The 20,374-nt window shown below is 42.2% G+C and overlaps 1 protein-coding gene across 1 annotated transcript in view; it reads left to right on the top strand.

Moving 5' to 3' along the window:
- Nucleotides 1-20,374, top strand: part of LOC128719510 (octopamine receptor beta-3R-like) — a 38,221-nt gene that overhangs the window by 16,662 nt on the left and 1,185 nt on the right. The window contains exons 4-8 of the mRNA XM_053813137.1: nucleotides 80-355; nucleotides 459-681; nucleotides 4,740-6,426; nucleotides 10,969-11,469; nucleotides 16,229-16,340. Of these exons, the coding sequence (XP_053669112.1) occupies nucleotides 80-355; nucleotides 459-681; nucleotides 4,740-6,426; nucleotides 10,969-11,469; nucleotides 16,229-16,340 (2,799 nt within the window). The remainder of the gene's footprint in view (nucleotides 1-79; nucleotides 356-458; nucleotides 682-4,739; nucleotides 6,427-10,968; nucleotides 11,470-16,228; nucleotides 16,341-20,374) is intronic.

The raw sequence follows: 20,374 nt of genomic DNA, 5'->3' as shown, positions 1-20,374 counted from the left end.
TTTGTTTTACTCTGATCCATTTCTTTTGCGCGCTGGTACTCACACACCTGAACCCTACGTATCGTCAATCTGTTTGCAGGTATTTCGCCATCGTACGACCGCTCGAGTATCCGCTGTACATGACGCAACGGACGGTGTTCTTCATGTTGGCGAATGTTTGGGTGCTGCCGGCACTGATATCCTTTACGCCCATATTTCTCGGCTGGTACACAACGGCCGAGCATCTGGCGGAGCTGAAGAGTAACCCGGACCTGTGTATATTCGTTGTAAATAAATCCTACGCAATCATTTCCAGCTCGATCAGCTTCTGGATACCGGGCATCGTGATGATAACGATGTACTATCGTATATACAAGTACGTATACTAAGCGCCATTGTACTGCCGCGTCGAGAGGCCGGGGTTTGAATGACTTCAATAATGTGTTATTTTTTTTCGTTCACCATTCGAATGCTTACAGAGAAGCGGTACGCCAGCGGAAAGCACTGAGTCGTACCAGCTCCAATATTTTGCTGAACAGTGTGCAGATCAACAACGCATCGAACACACTGCACGCGAACCATCATCACAACCATCACCATCAGCATCACCGGAATCATCATTTGCGTGCAAGCGACTGCGATCTCGGCATCGATATTAAAGACATCCAGCACGATACACACAGCGAGCTGAGCGATCTTGACGTGAGTATCATCGTGATGAGTGTAGTCGAGCATCTTTTCCCTGCACAATTGACCCGTCGCTAATCGTCGACGATAATTAATTGCCCAAATTAAACCCCTCAATGACCGGGGTAGATTGTGGGTGCTTTTTCTCGCAAAAATAGGCCTGCTGTTCGATTGTGAAAGTGATGATGGGGAGTCGTCCACCAATGAGTAAATTGTGCGAAAAGGGTAGCGCGTTTCTGCTATGGGCACTGCTCGGACGGCTGAAGCGTTGGGTGAATGGGTGAAATTAATGAGCTTTTAAATGAAGAAAATTGATGCTCCATGGCGTCCAGGACACTGGACCAGGTTCAATCTCCGTCCACTAAGCAGCGCCGTTTTCAAGATGAATTGTTGGAGTGAGCAGTGCCGTTCCATTTCCCATTTCAACGAGTTTGCTGCGCTTGCTATGTAGTTGATTCGTTTCTTTGAGTACAAATTAAGTTCAAGTAGTAATTACCTTTTTAAAACATGATCGCACAGTGAGAGGGCCTATACAGCAGGCAGGCAATCAATTTCAAATTAGTTCAATGGTTCGTTCCAGTTTTCATGAAACAAAAGAGTGATAGCAGAAGTCGGTATACAAAAAGGGTACAATATAGAAAAATATATGTGTTTTATTTCCACTCACGGAGTCTCGAAATGGGATCCGTAAATGCTGTGCTATGATGTAAAGCTTATCGTGTGCTGGAGGATATCGACAGTTGGCCGGCACTCCGTGCGTGATTTGTTCGTGTGACAAATCGTATACCAATTCATTACCGACACCGAGTGGTCGGTGAGTTTATCATTGGATGCGAATGCGTCTCGCACGCAACCGGTCCCGAAATAGCAACTGACGACAGACGTGAATGAGTCACTCCATCACCAGGCGCCTCCATTCGCCGGGCGAACACCACCAGGCGTCTCCATCGCAATGTGAAAGCAAGGCCGTCGGTTCATGTTCACGCGGGGGGCGCAAGCAGAATCAATAACATTCCACCGAGTGAGCTTCCAGTTTGACCTCGACCGGTGTGGCTTGGTGTGTCGTCGACAGACGTCCAGCGGACCATTCGGCCATTCGGCGGACGGAAAGGGATAAAAATAAATGTGCGTCCCGCACACCGCAACAACAGTTTCCCGTAGCTGCACTGTTTATGGTCGGAAGCAGCATGCTAATCGGCGTTGTAAATGGACCGAAGAAAACGGGAAACCACAATCCAGCGTTCGGTGAAGGGCAGCCGAGTGGACCGGGATTGCATGTCAGCGAAACGTTTTCGCTTTTATTTGATTTCCTTTCGAGTGAAATCGTACCTGTACCGTATATTGGGAAACTGTTTCCTGTTTGTGAGTCTATTTCTGACTTTACTGTTAGTTGCTTACGATCACTTGAATGAGCTGGTAAAAGCACCTCTGATTTCGGTACCTTCATACAATCGATTGTTTTTCGCTTTCGCTTTATTCAGCCGCGGCCGAATAAGGTTATAAAATGTTATTGAAGAAAATCTGTGCCTTCTGGTGGAGTTTCAAGGCACGAAATAAACCTACAGGAGTTACAGCAAGCAGTAAATTTCTTCGAAAATATAAAATAACGCAATTGAATGTACCAAAGGAGAAACCAAAAGGAAAAAATCGTACCACGACTAAGTGGGGGAATATTGCGTTTAGTACTGTTAAAGTCGAAAAAAGCTCTCGCTATCAAAAGTGCGTGATATTGATCGCATACCGAGTATGTCGCGAGCAAGTTCGAGTTCAAAGAAAACAATCGAATGGGGTGCACAGTGGGTGATTTATTATGTTTTTTTTTGCAGCTCCACATTATGGACTTGCCCGTTTAGCAAATGAAAAAAAAACCCTAACAAAAGCTTAACAGCGCAGTGAATTAGGCAGGCTATTGCGTATTGTGTGTTGTAAAATGAATATAAAGCACTGAATATTATGCATTTTATTGAACAATAAAGCGAAAAAAATGTAAAAAATGTTGAAGCATTGCAAACAGCCATTCAATTTGCGTTATTTTTCTCACATTTTCAAAAATAATATGAAGTTAACACAACCTTTGTATGGCTTTACTCCAGTTAAACAAACATGCAAACCTCATATCATCTGATTGAACTATTGTTTACAACACACAATATGATGCTAACAGGATTTTATATATATTTTTTAGTTTGAAGTTCATTTGAAAAATGGAAAAAAATCGTATATGTCCTGTTTTTCTTATGGAATAAAACAATGAGTCAAGAAGCTTATGAACAGCATTGATATTTTCAATTGTTCATATGAATATTACATTGGATCATTGGCGTATTATTACATTGAATAAGCTTATACTTTACTTTTTCAATAATATATTAATCATTGATTAACTTGCTCAACTGAAACATCAATCTAGGAATCATTCGAGAATATTAATAAGTAATTTTAACCTAAGTTCAGATAACCTTACTACGGACTTAGCCTTATGGCCGTCTTAGCACGCAATAGCTTCAATAAAACCAACAGTGTAAGTAACCTACGCTAACGCGACAACCGTATCGTCCGGAAGAAGTCTCGTTGCGAACTGAAAGCGGAGCCATAAACAAGAATCACGTGCGATTGTTGGCATTGTGCTGGATGTCGTTTCAGAATTCAGGCCCCACTGGACGCCGGGATCGTGGAGTGAAGCTGATAAAATTTAAATTACTATGCTACGTTACTTGCTTTCCCGCATGGCGACAAAGAAGCATGACATTCGTTTCTGTGCTCCGGATGGCATACAGAGTGAAAGAAGGAGATACAGATCAAAACAAAAAGAGACCACGCCAGTCGTTGGTGTTGAAGGAGAAAAGATAAATCTCTGCACGATAAAAATTAAAAAATCGATTACGCTTGAAATGAAAGATGAAACCCAACGATTATGTCAGCAATTTATTGCAGTGAGATATTTCGGTAAACCTATGAAAGGTTGAGCATAAAAGACAGTGTGGTCACATTTATTTCAGCTCATTTCTATGCATAAATTCCATTCTTCACCCACAGAATAAATATATAAATTTCTAAGCATATGATTAGTTTGGCGTTGAATGTTGAATAACTTGCGCAACATCGAGTTACTGATTCACAGCTAACTTCATTTGATATCGCGTGAAAATACTATCAGGATTACAGCACGTCATAAACTGATAGACACGTGTGTAGTATCAAGCGTTGCCGGAGATAAGATTTTCCTGTCCGTGCCCTTTGCAGAAATGCTTCCGTTCATCGACTTCGGCGGGTCTCGGATAATGACAGCATCTGGGGGAAACGATTATTCCCGCAGTGGATAATAATCGTTATTAAAGATTAACAATCTGCTCGTTCGAAGTCCGTTTGCTGGCTTGCATCTGGCGTGGCTACAGCCCGTAAGATAAGACAAGACCCGACCATTGCAAAGTGTAACCAGAGGAGCACGATGATGGTCGGAGGGCGTCCGGGTGGATCAGATTTCTTCCATTCAATAACCGGTAATCTTCGTAATAGCGAAGCTACGGACAATAAACGTTCGCATACCGACTGTTCCGCACCGTTTATGCTACCCTCCACCGACGGTGTCTCCATTTCCGGCACTAGAAAACTGGTTCTGTTTTGATTGGTGAGAAAATTCTACCGCTTCTGTGTGTACATGCAAGCTATAGCTAGTTTTAATATGTAGCTAGGGGATTGGTTAAGCTTTCAAATCGTGCGATAAGAAGCGAACGGCGTGTGCGTTTGTGTTAGTGTTCGAACCGAGCTGGGCTCACTCACTTCTCAATGGCTTTTGATAATCCTGATTCTGAGCGCAATTTTAATCACACTGGAGCGTTATCGAGATAATTGTGGTGCTGGAAGGGTTGAGATTTGGCACAATAGCTATATCGACTAAAATTGCTTAATAAGTAGCTTTCAGTAGGATATTTAAGATTGTTTCACAATATCGATGAAGTGTGGATGAACGTTAGTATAGGGCTATAACATTTCTGTTGCATATTTTAATAAAAAATACTATAAATCTCTCTCTCTCTCTCTCTCTCTCTCTCTCTCTCTCTCTCTATTTACAGTTACAGGTGCCAATAGTGCCAACGGTCGTTGCCAACACTGACGACGACTTTCTAGTTCCGTCCTCACCACCGCGTCGCTTGAGTCGCAGCAGCATCGATCTCCGCGATCTGGAGTACAAGAACGAGGGCAAAATCAAAAGCTCAGACAGTGTATCATCCATCTTTCCACTGCACTACGAAAACAATCTGCGCTACTCTGGCTCGGAACCGATTCACATAAAGGACGCACAACAGCAGCAGCAGCAGCAGCAACAGAACGATCAACAACAACAACGTCGCGTTTCACGAAAGGATAGTTTTCGCCAGATCAACTTCTTCCAACCATTCTTCTCGCGCAACAGTTTACTGAAGACTTACATAAAGGGTGCAGCGGGCAGTGGAGGTGGCGGTGGTGTCACTGGAGCTGGGGCAGCAGCTGGAAGTGGGACTGCAATAGCTGGCAATAGCCTCAACAACAGCAACTCCAACCGATCGTCCGAGCGGAACAACAAAAACAACGACAACCGTTCCAATAACAATATCTTGGATTTGATCAACGTTGCGTCCTCCCTTAACAAAGACTCGGAGAAGGAGGTGAACACTCACAAACGCCACCAGATAGCAGCCAGCGAGTCTGATTTTCTCACCATGATCGAGAAGCAGCGGCAGAAGTTGGGCAAGAACACCAATAGCCTGAAGAACTGCAACAAAGACGAGAAGGAACTGATATACGCGCTGAGTGATTCGGACTTCAATACGGCATTGCAGAAGCAGGATGACGGTGTGGCAAGACGATGTTTCAAGAATCTCGTCGGAAACGAAGTCGGCAAGGAAGGCATCTTTAAGATCGTTCTCAACAGTGAAGGGAATGGTGCCGGGGAAGGTGGAGCTCCTCCGGCCGTCATCAGTGCACCCGGTATGGAGGGTGCCGGCACGATGGATACGCCCGACATCTTGATCGGATGTTTCGACCACGGATTCACGGGATCGCGGCCTACACTCAATAGCCCGACGGTGAAAGATCTCGTCGGGGATGAGAGTGCACTCATCAAAACGTCCAGCCTGAAGGTAGCGGTGCCGGCGAGCTGTGCCGTTTCATCCGAAGCGTTGGAAGGACCAAAGGTGATCGATCTCATATCGACGATAAATGGTGGGCCCGGTGAGGAGCTACGATCACCGAAAGCCTCCCTGCAGAGCCGTTCGTCTGCGGCAGACAATCAACTATCGGCGGCGCTTAACGTGTCGTTGAATGCGCGCTGTAGTCCGGTCAACATACAGCTCAGTGAAGCGTCCACCATCTCGCTGGATCTTGTGGCAACGAGTCCGAAAGAGAAGCTCCCTAAAGTTCCCACTTCGGCACCGGCAACCGTCACCACGATCGACATTGCGAGCGAGATGTTGATGCTGTCCGACAACCCGGACATAGTGATCGACAACAGCCATACGGGTGCAACGGTATCACCTACGTCGCGTACCGTTACACCCTCGAGGGCAGCCTCGATCATGACGCCTTCGCCGCAACATCCACGGCTCGGTCGGAAACGGCAGTCTTCCACCGTGACGTACAACATCAACGTAATCAACTTCCAGGCCAGTGATAACCCAGACGACGATACCAGCTTTCAGCTCAACAACCGGAACGGTAGCGGAGCGTACGGTGGTAATGGTGGAGCGGCAACGGCGGGTGGGCGATCGAACAGCTCGACGAGTGAGTAATAGGTTTTTTTTTAGTGCCCGATACAATGTTCACATGTTACCTCATACATGCACAACGCGAGCGAAAGCTCGCGATCACACACGCACTCACCGAGTGCAGCACTCATTCTGCACCATTCATAACAACCCCGCGTACATGAACTTTCCCCCATCGTTGTGATCAGAATTCCTTCTTCCATTTTCAATGTGTTGATGCCCCGTCTAACGATCGACGTAGGTCAATGATCTTGATTTGTTTTGCAAATGCGGTATAAAACACACTCATGCACGTTTGTAGTAGCAAATGTATAGGAGCAATGGTTGGCGTTTGATGCGAGTGCTGAGAAAATGTGTTTCAAACTATTGGACTAATCATACAACTATTAAAAAAAACATCTTACAAAGCTAAATAAATTAGACGAACCATTTAACGAACATTCTTGGACCAAAATATGATCACGATTGGCAATCACGATCATCACGATCTGGTGTGTTTGTGTGTTTTAGCTGCATTAATGGTTGTTAGATTTTTTTTTATTAATATCTCTTCTCAGCGTGCGTTGTAAACAATCCCTTTTGTGTTCCGATCCCGATTGGTTCAGTGTGTATGTGTGAGTTTGCGTATAAAATAAGTCTCTGTATATAAACGTACCTTCGTTAAACGTTTCCGACTGGATGTGAGTTCCGTGTGCTTCCTGTAGCACCCTGGTTTGCAACGCTGGGCAATTTAATTTAACAAAAATTATCATATATTAAGACATGGTGCTTTATCGTTCAGATCAGTAAAACTGTTATAAAAGGTTCAGAAATTTGTTGATAAAGTTTTTACCATCGTTGATTTTTTATTTTCCTCCTCATCAAATCTGGTCTTGTTATTTAGTTTTATGTCATTTAATTTCCTCGATGCTCATTTCTACCCAAAAAAGTTGTTTCGGCCGGACTTTCTGCTTGTTTGTTTACGTTTTTACCCAAACTTTCTCCACCCACTGTGACATGGTGCTGTATTTTCTTTTCTTTTCCTTATCCTCCCAGTTTGCTGACCGTGTCCTGGAACGAACTTTGATGTGGTGTTCTAAAGGCATTGTTTTTCCTTTGAATTCGGTACACCTGACTATCGTCATTACTTCCTTTTTTCCTCCCAGTCGCTGTGGCCTAAAGCATCTCTGTGTGACGTGTGTTTGTTTGTGTATATTTCTTGGTGTTTCTGTTTAGATAAATGCAGGTGTTTGTTTTCGTTTTGTTCTTTGGTCTGCCGTCCAACATTCTCGACACCCATCAAGCAGCAGGCAAGAGGCTTTTTCCGTCCGCTGTAAACGTAATCATAGCCCAGAGGCGTTATGAAGTTGGCCAATTTGTTGCCGCTCTACGAGCGCTAGACGTCTCGAATGAACCAGAAATGTAATGTTTATGGCTCGAACGCTTGTACACTCAAAGAAAAACGAAAATGAATGAGCACGAAAAACAAGCAACACTTATCTTACGCCAACAGAGATTTTTTTTTTTATTTTCATTGCTAAATCACAAGAAATGAAACGAGAATCATATTCAATGGTTGCCCACGCGCGATGTTTTTGTTGGTACGCAATCGGATCAGAGCACTGTCAAAATGTGTCGGGTCATTAAATCGTTGGCGAAAGTAAAAACGATTTTCGGATGGAGAATTTAATTACATGTCATTATGCGTGGTACGTTAATGGTGCCATTAAAAAAAAACACCAAACCGTACGATTTAGTACATAACAGTAAACGTCCGTTGAAGGTAAACACCCTCAACACGAAACGATGAAATTGGCTCAGGTTATCAAGCAAATGTTTAATAATGTTGAGGAAATACGTATGAAGCAGCAGGTATATTTTATGAATCACGAATAATGGTCGAATAATTGAATGTTGTCAAATATTTTTTAAAGTTTCCACTGGTTGGCATCATATTTTGAGCCGTGAGTCGGATTATGAGTCGATTTACTTGTGTTCATTTTTAATGCCATCCTTCGCCACCAGGCGTCTCCATCGTTTGTGTGGCAGCGTGAGAAACCAGGCGCCTCCATCGCCTGGTGTGATGCATTTTTTTGTGTGGATAAATAAATTTGGATAAATATTTTGCGTTTAATAATGCTGGTTTTTATTTGGCATCATTCTTTCCCGCTTCCTTTCGCTACTCGACCCCCGCATGTTGCTAACCGTAAAGCGATAGATTACACTGACCATCATAAGCCATCATGGACACACAGGGATCGTTGAAGTTAGCGACGAGTGGATGTTCGACAGATTCGAGGTTTTATTTTGCTTTGGAAGGTTTTTTTTTCATGCTTTCCTCTGTAGAATGGGGGAGAACTTCCTGTAGCCGTGAAAGTTGCAAAAAGTTGATTAAAAAGTTGTTCCTTGGTGTAGGATTAAATCATCGCCAGCATTTAATGAGTGTTCGTTATGCAAGAAGCGGCACCAGAAAGGGGAGTGTTCTCGGTACGCTCGTTGGCCTACATTTTAAGCAGTCATATTTTTCTCCCATTCGGTGCTTCATTCACGACGACGTGTATGGTGTTATCCTTTGCTTTTTGGCTATAGCTGGAAACCTGTGGTGGCGTGATTTAATCATATACCTGATATTATCAACTTTCAACAACTGAGATTTCAAAAGGATTTTCAGATGAATTTCAAAGAGCTTTGAAGTATTTCAAACAGATAATTCCCTGGCTAAATGCGTTAACAATGTTTGGTGTAAACTCTTTTAAAGTTTAATTTTCTTGAAAGCGTATTATGAAGTTGATTGATGCTTCATTTCAATTCAAATTACTTACTCCTCGTACGATACTTCTAAAAATCATCAAATAAAATGTGTACTGAATGTTCACAAACTGAATAACTTATGCTGGAACTGTGAGTATCAACTTGGAAAAAATTAACTTATCGTAATTGCCACCAGACCAGTAAGATCCTTTAGGGTGCTTTATATATAGAGCTAAGTTGCTGACATTACTCAGCATCTCCACCTCCACCAGAAGATCAACGTGCCCGCCGGGTTGCAGTAAATAAAGTACTCAACCTTTTTACAGTGCCCAGTGTCAATATGGCCCATAAACCTTTTGGTTGCAAAATGGATTTATGGTGTTGCTTTTCAATGTGCTTCTAAGTGCTGTCGGTCCTTCGTCAACTTCGTCAACCTTTTTCAAACCCTGGCCGTAACAGCCATGCCTGACGTCTACCCACTTGAATGGCAAGCTAAATACATACTGCTTTGCAACGATGTGTTCGCTAAATGGAATGCAAACGTTCTGGGTGTTTGAGTGGCACGGCAATGTGGTTAGGGCAAAAAATGTTCTGTCCAACAAATAGATTGTAATTGACAAGAAACAGCATCAGAACTGCTGGTCAAAAATTGCTATTTTGTGGCTGTGTCAGAAAAAAACCATTCTTTATGCTTACGGTTTCTTTCACTATATCGTCAAATGCATCATTTAATTTGTTCATAGTTTGATTTGGGGGTTATATCTTTCGGCCGCCGATTTTTTGTTTATACAAAAACACAACCACACTTTGTTGTGTTTAATTGAAACTTATACTACCTTTTTTACAACCGCTTTGCCCGTACCAGGAAATATTGAACCAAAAAAAATGGCTACCATCAGCAGAAGGTGTAATTTATCTTCCGCGTCAATCAAACAAGGCACATATTGCAAGGCACGATCGAGTACAGCACAGTTCCATTGTTATCGCACGCTGCCTGATGATGCTTTCAATGGAATGTGTAAAGAAATACCAACAACAGACCGAATCTGAAAGCCTGCCTCTGAGTGCTTTCGTTTTGTTCGTATCCGTTTCAGTTGTTCTGGTTCACGCGGAACACCCAAAGCCGTCCAAAAGAAAACTCCCCGGGCAAACCACAGTATCTCCCGTGCAAGTGAGTTTTGCTCGAAAATTGCCGGCTCCAAAGTGTGCTCGTTTTCGGTTCAATTGTTGATTGATTTGCCCATGAGACGAAGCCCATTAGTGCGTGATCCGGAAGCTGTTCGGGGTGTGTTTTTTTTTCTTCTCTTACTTCTCGATTTCCACATTACGCTACAAAACCATCCTTCCGGCATTTCGAGGCGTGTGTTAGTGCTGAGGCGTGGATTCTATCGAATCATGGAAATCGAGAAGTGTCGTCAGGAGTTTTAGCGAACGTCTACACACATACAACGATACTGAACCAAATGGGACCGCAACGCCGAATTAACTTTTTTTTCGTGCACTTGAAAGATTCTCCCTTGTCATCTTATTTTCGTTATCTCTCTAAAATTCTCGGTCTATCTCTCTAAAATTCTCGGTCTATCTCTCTTTTTAATCCTTCTATTGCACTATCGCCCTGTCGCATACTGTCTGTTTGCTGACCTCTCGAACCAAAATACTTTGCCGTAATCGAACTTGTGTGCGATGCGCGATGCCTGTGTGGGTCTGTTTGTCGATCGTTCAATCGGACAAACTGCAACCATCAAACAATGTCCACTACACCAAAACTCTATCTCGCACGCAACAAACACACACTCACACACCATCGACCAACGCGTAACTCCTGCAGACTCCAGCCAAAAACATCAGCGCCGTGGCGCCATTTGTATTGTGATCAACAACGACAATGTGGTGCACGCGAACGACACCGACACGGACCTGGACGACGACGGGTGTGCTGGTGGTGTGTGTGGTGTGCCGGGCTGCGACGGTACCGGAAGCCGTACCCATGCCAACCAGCACCATCAGCAGCATCAGCAGCAACAGCACCAGCAGCGCTATCAGCCGAATCAGCCCAGCTGCTGTTATCCGGCCGGTCACCAGGACGATGGTTCCGGTGCGGCCTCCTGCCGGCACCATAAGTTCCGCAAGATCAAATGCCTGTGGAACCATCTGAAGCGGTACGGGTTGCGCCGGGCCCCGTCCGTGCATGTGTCCTGCGGCGGTGGATGCGAGTTCGGTCCACCCTCTCCGACCGTCTCCACCAGTGCCGGGAATCGGCTGACCGTGCCCAGTCCCGTACCGCCCGGTTGCCGGCATTCGCGTTGCCCCAGCGTCGGCTGTGGAGAAGGTCAGTCCGATTGTCTACTTTCCGGCGCTTTGCTCGTTGTTTGGCCGATTGCTTCGATTGCTTTTGCTTGCCCTTAGTGTCCTTCCTTCCTGCACGCTCTGTTCTGCACGACATTTGTGTTGTCTGTTTTTGTTTTTCGTTAAGCTTGTCTCTCGCCTTGTAACGACCTTGAAATGTGTCTCTTATCTCAATTTCTAATTTAAAAAAATAGAAGTTTGCACTTTCTATTAGCTGTTAGCCGTGTCGTGTATATTCTGTAGTTGATTGTGATCCAATTGACGCTTTTAGTTTCCACAACAAGAACAAGCCAATTATTAACCCTCCCGTTCCCGAAAGATAGTTGTGCCGGTACAAAATTGCTTACAGTATCAATTGTCATGCTTTGTCGATTGTAGCACACCTGCAGAATCTGTTCAATTTGCCCAAAAAACCGCCACTCACATCGTTCATTAGTGTAGACAGCTTAGCATTATTTTTAAATGTTCACCATTAGGATTAGAGCAATTAGAGTTTTACAACCGTCATATCACCTGCCAGCAGCTTTACATTAGCGCATCGTTCGAGGTCACTTATACGAGTGGGCTGCGCCACACTAATGCACCACCTAAATGGATGCATCCGTGTCAATGGAGCGATTGAACCTCGATGCGTAATTAATTGATCGGAAGCTGGATTCCACTGGACGCATTAAATGTTTACGGTGAAAGTCGTACACCATTGGGGGGTTGATGAAAGTGGGACGTTGTATTGCATTATGCATTACGGATAATCACACCGTAAGTTTGCTTGGTCGCTTCGGTCGGCTGGGAAATCCATGCTGCTTCCGTTATATACATATTTAAATTGGACTCTTTAGTCTACTTACTGTGCCTTTGACTTTAAACGTATGCTTGCATAGAAAGTATGTATTATCAGCTTAAAGTTATGCCGTACTGCTTTTTTAACCATTGTCACAGATACAAAATGATTTCCTTAATGAAGCCGAACCACATGGCGTAAAAACAAATGGAAATACCTAAGTTAATAAGACATATAATTTGTACAAATGGTTATTGTTAAGTAACGTATAGTATTTTAGCTTTTTTACAGGAATCGTTACAGTTGTGACACAAGAAATTAATTGTTAGTGGAGAAGATTTTTCATGGCAGGATTGATATGGAACTACATACGTTACATAAGATGCAGCTGTTGAGGATACTCGTAGATTTATCATTTATCATTTATTTTTTGTGTAATTAGTAATAACTTTCGTTTGTTTATGTAAAGTGTTAAACTTTTTCTAAACAATGGGTTGAAAAGCTTAATAATACTGATGTTCTATAAAGTTTAATAATAAACAAAAGTACATGTGACCGTAAAGCATAATGTTAAGAATTATATGATTTATTAAAGCACAAGTTATTAAAACAAACATTAAGCTTTATTGTAACACGTTGTTTAACAGTGTTACTTTCAAGAAATATTCAATTTAATTTACCGCCATTGAAAAGTTTTCTTGCTGATTGTGAATTCCAGATCGTAACAAATTTTAGTCTTTTGACTTGGGCTTAAAAAATGGTCGAATCAGAAGCAATACATAATATGTGACAACCTACTCATTCCTCCATATTGCTGAATCAAACTCCAAATCATAATAGAGATTATTTTAAAACTTTCCTAAAACTTGCTATTATTTCGTTAAATAAAATTAAACAACATAAAAAACTAATGATACAATTCTATCAACAGATGTCCAATCGATCGGTCATTTCTACACGTAATGTACAAAATGCGTCAACTATTGCAAGCTTACTTGTAGGCTTAATATGTTTTTTCGTTCTAGTTGAACATTGCTTCATGTAACATAACAAAAATGGTCCTTTTTTCACTCTAACATTAACGACCAAATAATAATGTTATGGATTGTAAAAGCAATTAATTTTACCGGTATAATGCAATTAACATCATCTTCACACAGTTACCAATATAAATAAAAAAAAATATAAAAGAGAATGCTTTGAAGAATATACAATAGGATTGCAAGATAATAATTTTACAGCGAAATCCATAAATCCAATGAACACGTCCCTCATCATGCGATGATTTTATCTCCGGTAACAATGCATCGTGCAAATCTCAGTTCACGCCACGATCCGGATCATCCCGTTTTTGCCTGATACCGGAAGGCACGTTCGGGAAAAAACTACCCCTTTGAAAAATACGCCTGGTCAAAGGACAAACGTTTAGCATGGATAGGAAATGTCTGCCACTAGTTATGCCACTTTTGGGCTTCCCACTATTGTTGTCGTTTTGGTTTGCGGCAAAAGCGAAAATCCAACAATTACGGATAGCGTTATGCTATCCACCGCTTTTGCCATACCGTCGCCCTCTAACAAGCGGGAGAAATTATTCTCGATCAAAGCGAAACGGTACGCAGATCACAATTGGAAGATGAAAGCACCAGCGGAAATACTGTCAGCTACAGCACACGACTACGTTCCGCACGAACGACGACGTGGTAGAATGAAACGATGGTATTTGCGTGAAGTTTTTTATTCGTTGCTTCATTTATTTTCACGGACCAAGCTGGACAATGTTTACTTCTACGTATTATACACCACACTCATCGCACTGAAGCCAAACAAAACCGCGAACCGTTCGCTGCGGTTTTGCTGGTATCAAATGTTGGGCTATGATGCACGGTGAAGCCAAAAGTGAAACTTTTTTTTTTGTTCTCTTAACTCACGGGAAATTTTTATTTGGCTAATGATGAAACACATTTTGATGTTTGCACAGAACCGTAGTATGGTCGTAGTGTTATGAAAAATTTAATTATATCGTTGTTGTAAAACGATGTCCATGGGTACAATTTGTTGAACGGATGCAAATTAATTCATATTTTTAAGGACAATGTAAGCCAAGTTGGAATTTTTGAATGATGTGAATTGATTTAAATCAGTCATAAGTTTCTTTGTAAATATATTTTCCATACTGAAGTAAAGTATGTACATAGTTAAACTTTTAAATATGATGTTCGCTTTCAATGGTTTCTATTTTGTGTGTGCTATTCTAGCCTTTATTTGTCAACGAGTCTTGTCCATTTTTATAACTTGTACATTGCTATTCATACAATAACGTTGTCACATTAGTACTGTTTTTTCGTATTATGTTTTTCTTTAAGTCATCAAATAAGTCAGTAGACGTCATTCGCTCAGCTGTGTTGCTTTACAAGTTTATTTAAAATGTTAGAACTACGCAATTGCTAAAGCAAACAATCGCTGCAGAACTAACCTCAAATGATATGACACGAATAAGCAGTATAGCACAATTTTGACACTTATCTTGCTAGACTTGCGAAAGCAGATGCGATAAATAATTCAAACGAATTGTTTTTGCTTAAAACATTGCTCGTTTGAAGGGCAAAATATTTGTTTGTAATCGCGTTTATACGCCCTAGCTTGTACTCATTGATACCACCCAACTGGTTTTGTACTATCAACTGCCAATAGTGTGCTGTGATGTTTGACACTATTGTCGTGTCATTTGGGATCGTTTAACAATCATATGTTGCGTTTGTTGTACGAAACCTCCTGTGCGTTAGAGAAATATAATTTAAATGTAAGTCTCATTTTCCATGGTAAACCAATGGAATGAACTGGCAACGGTGCGATTTTCGAAGAAGTACAACGAGGCGACCAAGTGATGTCGGTCAATATTTATTTTTCACAGCACAAGTGATAAACCAAACAAACCTTTTCTTGATTATTCTTCGGCTGAAGTGGAAGGGACCATTTTTGGGGTTTGATAATGATGTTTGGCTGTATTTAAATTGCAGCAATTGATTTATTTGTTTCAATGTATGGAAAAGCATTTTGACGCATAACCTATTTGTGAAATGATCGTTTATTTGGTAAATTTGAAAAAAATACTTTAATAATAATATTTATTTTAAAAGTAAAAAATAAACATACTACAAACACTGTATAATTTGTAGAGAATATACAAAAGAGTATGAATAATACTTTGTTATGCGCTTCAAACAAAGCTTCATCAAGAGCGTATGTTTGAAAAACGTAACTCGATGACACGGACATTGTGTGACGATGTCCATTACTGAATGAACATTGTATGCCGAGAGCTATTTTTCCACGCTTCGTACGAATGATCCATACTCTTCATCGCCGTAGTAATTGCACCGTAGTACAATCGAGCAACCGTGCCCGTGTGCATCGATGGTGTTCGATGCTTCTGCTTCGAGTATTGCTTTCTGTATCGTAGAAACGGTGGAACGCAATCGCTCCTAGGCTAGGCCTCGTCAAATGTCAAAGCGGGATGAATTGTTGCTCCCGGTGGGCATACTCGATACGTGATTTAATTATGCCCTACACTTACCAGTTTTCGATCTGTTTTTCTTTCTTCTTTTCGTCACTCTCTTTCCACGCCGGCCATTTTGCGTGCGCTTGCACGTGCTCATCATGCCGGGATCGATTCTTCGGGGTTCTCTCTCTCACTCTCTCTTTCTGCTGCTGCTTGGTACCTGGTATTTGCCCCTGGCCCATCAACGCCGTCATCTAAACATCAAACACCGTACCCAACAACCACCGTTCCCGCGTCCCCGTGCCCGTACCCGCTCGACCACGGCACTACGGTTCGAAATGGACGAAATGGCCGCCGGCTGGATCAAATCGGACCGCATCGCGTTCCGATCGGACGGGAAATCTAATTAAACTGGCTTTGGTGCACCGGCGTCGATCGGAAAATCGGATGGCGTGACGACAGGCGGTACCTCGACCCGTCCGGCCAAGGGTTGGAGGGCGGAACATAAGGCGGCACGGACGCTCGGAATCATCATGGGAGTGTTTCTGCTCTGCTGGCTTCCGTTCTTCCTATGGTGAGTATCCTATCGGACGAGTATCTGCCCGCACCTGTAGCCGTGTGGTGGCTTTTGTCTATAGGGATAGCAGCAGCGTTAGGGCTTGCGGATCCGGTTAAAGAACCCGGCGGAAAAGGGCTTACCTGCAGGAAAGTGACTAAAAGGGCGCATCTTCACACACGCAGATACCGCACAAAGATAGCTTAAATTTAATTTCTTTAGCGGGAAAAGCCCCCTTTGCACTGACCGAGGTTCGCCAGTTATTTCTTTCAGCGCTGCGGAAGATTGAAGCTGTTTACTTTTTTTTGCGCCCTATATTTAGGTGTGGTTGTTCCACCGGAATGCCATTTAGTAGATAATACGATTAATCAATTGGTTTGCATCAGGTTTGGCGGTTTACGGGCAGGAAATGTGTTGATTGGTTTAGTTTACGGATCAAAGATGTTTACAGCACTGCTAATGGTTTATTTTTATAACTAAAACAGAACTAACAACCACAAAGAGGGCATTGTTGGCATACCTTTGATGATAGATTAAACCGAATACCTTTACCGGAGTTGTATTGTTCATAGTAATTGCATTCTGTGGGCGCATTTTCACTCCCCGAATGCATACTTATGCACAGTTTAATTATGCTTATTTGAGCGTAGGCGTACGGGGTAACTATTTTCTGCATGATTTAAATTAGAAAAATATGCTGCTGCTTTGTTGGGTGAGAAGCATCAATAATGCTTCTGCAAAATACCTAATGTATATTAAAACCATTTCGATAGAACTAATCCTTTCGCGGTATTTATTTTGCAGTCTAACGAATGGAATTAATGCAGCACTTAAACCAATGTCACCGCAATTAAACGCAAATGGCGCTACTGTACTGCGATCACTAACTGTCACTAGACTAGTACCCCTGACTATACACCCAATACAGGCCCCTTTGAGGCGGCCAATTAGCACCGCATTGAGCAAAGGCGTATTAATTCGATGGCAGCAATCATGTTCAATCTGGTGCGCCGTGCTACATTTATTTGTCCGTTTTCCGCACACTAGCCATCATCGGTTTATAATTAACTCACACACAATTGGATTAAAGCTCGGCGGTGGAAAATTGCTCAGCTCCAGCTGCAAAGCATTACCGTGTCCCGGAACGTATCGTACGCATGAAGAGGCATAAATGAATCAAATCAAAACGATCATTTGTTGTCTCCGTTTCGGCGGAGAATGGAAACGCACGCCAGTCAGCTGGAGGGAAAACTATCGATGCTTATAAAAATTGCACCCCATCCACTTTGGTGTATCCGCGGGTGGTGCAAATTAATTGGTCGATTTTCCATTTGATTGAGTCGCCGTACCGTGGGAAAGGTGATGGAGACGGTATACGAGTACGTATCGTGCATATTTCACAGTGGCATTGCAAAGGGAATAAAATTCATCAGAATCTGGAAATCGTCATTGAATTATTTTTATTTCGTTGTGCGTGTGTTTGTGAGTTTTTGAACAGTTCATATTGCTACAATGAAATTAAGTAGATTATACTGTCCTTATAGGAATAAAATATAAAATGTCTATTTCCCAGAATGGGTTTTCCCGATCGCCCCTATCGTTATTTTAGCAATGATATTACTACCGAGGTTTTTTCGTACCGTTGGAATTTATTTGATTTCAATACAACAAAAAACTTAAACGTAAAATTTCCCAATGAAATCAACAAATTCATCGAGCATGCAATAAAATAACAACGCTTATTGTTGATATTCAGCAATGGAGCTCGGTGAAGGAGTTAATTGGTATTACAAACACGTTAAAAAACAGAACAAAAAGTTGATATACTTTCGTTAGCATTCATGCAAACAAAGCTTTTATTCTCGAAAACAGTATAATTGCTGGAATTTAATATAATAAATAAATCATTAACTGTCGCGGATCTAACCTATTTTCTAATTCGTGAAAAACATCAGCTTGGAGAGATTTCCTTCTCCCAATAGTGAAAGGATACCTGATCCCGCGAGTACTCGGCTGTGATTTAATCTTTGGTAACAAATATATTAGAAAAATGGACTGATTTTGCGAGATTTTATCCGAATTTCCCGCTACCTAGTAAAATACAAAGGTTTGCTTATTTTAATTTTGATAACTTTACCAGTTAATTTGTAAGAGTCGCTATGAAAACACACAAGGAGATGGATTAGGATACTTATTTTTTGCACTTCTGACATCTCTATCTATCTCAGATAAAATACATTTTATGTCCAGCGGTACCGTGTGTTTCCGGATTGTCAGTCAGTCGAACAGTCGTATTGGAATTTGTAATACTCTGTCAATTCTGTGGAAAACCCAGAGCACCGATAAAAGCCTAGTTCCGGGATTTCTGAGACGAGAAAAATCATTAGCAGAATTTAAAGATCTTCACCTCCATCCAGGCTAAAGAGACCCCACTATTTCTCAGAGAAGAAGGCCAGATATTTGAAGAAATACTTGAACAATCTACACTGTTTTAGACGACAAATTCCAGTTGGCCTCTTTCCTATGACTTTGTGCATCTGATTGGCCAAGAGTGTGATGTTGAAGTTGTGAAGAATTCCGATTTGAATGTCTTAACAATTCACAAAACCACACTGACAGTATTTGGCAAAGGCTAACAATAGAGCGCTACCTACCAAGAAGATTACTGTGAGCCACTCCCGTATCAAGTTCCGGAAGACGTTTGATGGTCCACAAAAACGGAATTGTTCATCCTTCAGGACTTCAGAAGATTTCACAAAGTCCTACATCAGGAAATATCGCAAAAAGGAGACTTTGGCCTATCGGTCTGATAGCCCTTCGATATATCATCAAAAGTTTTACCGCAGACTTTCAATGCTCTCAATAACGCTGAGGTTGAGCTGACTGGACTTGAACGAGTTGAAACCTCAAACATAGGCTCTTCTCCTGTAGGTTTGAGACCAAAACGAAACGGGAAATCGATCTCCAAGGCGACCGCATTCGCGAAATGCTGAACTAAACCGGCCAACCAAACATAGCGTTTCCAGGAAACTCAGTACAGAGCAGCTCTCCTTCACATCTGGCTGCACCCATTCTCCAGTACGTGCTGTTCCACTTGGTCCAGCCAATGAACTCGCTGTGTTCCTCTACCTCTCGTACCTAACGGGCCACTGACGAGGAAGGTTCCTCGTTTGGCATGAGCCCGGTATCCTCATCACGTGCCTCAGGCACCGTATCCTTCCAGCCTTGGATGCGTCAGGATGTCTGCTCCGCCAAACAGCTCAGCTAGCTCGTTGTTCATTCTAAGTAGCGTCTTTACGTAGCGTCGTAGCGTCGACCTATACTAAGGTTTCATGATGCGAGGCAAGGTATCGGTTTATTTTTTCTGGAGGCCTTATTGTCAGGATTCATTGAATTACTTGTATTTTTTTGTTTTTTTAATCGATATTCGAGGTTTTTCTAGCGTAATTCTAGCGCAACTTTCCGATATTCTAAATTGAATTCTGTCAGCTCATTGTCAAGACCATTGTACTGTGCTGTTCGGTCTCCTGGAAGCAGACCAATTCTCTCTTCCGGCTGTCACCATTTAATAGAAACGTTCAATTAATACGCAGGATTGCTTACGTGATTATTTCGGCTACTTGGAATACGTCAAAATGTTGTCCAAACGATGCTTTTAACAACAAGCAAAAAGCAACCAACAATATCATTTCCATCATGAGGACACGTTGCTCAAAAAAGTTTCGTTCATAAAATAAAATAAACCGAAACACAGAAAACCCTCGTAAAGTTTCAAATGAAATGCCCTACCTCCGTTCTGATCACTTCGTCTGATCCCGTTTTCTCCCTCCGGATCGGTCGCACGGTCACGAACCGGCAAGCGGAGCAGCCACTCAACGGCTCGTTATCCGCAAGAATGATTGCCGCGAATCAAAAGTGAAAAGTGGCTGTAATCGGAGATGGGTAGGACATTTTCTTTTTTCCCCATTTTTTATACGTTTATTCATACGCTCTGTGATATTCGTTCGTTAGGTTCTTTCGGTGTTTTTTTTTTTATTTTTTTGCTAGGAGGT

Source organism: Anopheles marshallii, chromosome 2 (assembly GCF_943734725.1).
Source record: "Anopheles marshallii chromosome 2, idAnoMarsDA_429_01, whole genome shotgun sequence".
Lineage (NCBI taxonomy): Eukaryota > Metazoa > Arthropoda > Insecta > Diptera > Culicidae > Anopheles > Anopheles marshallii.
This window is presented reverse-complemented; position numbering and strand designations above follow the sequence as displayed.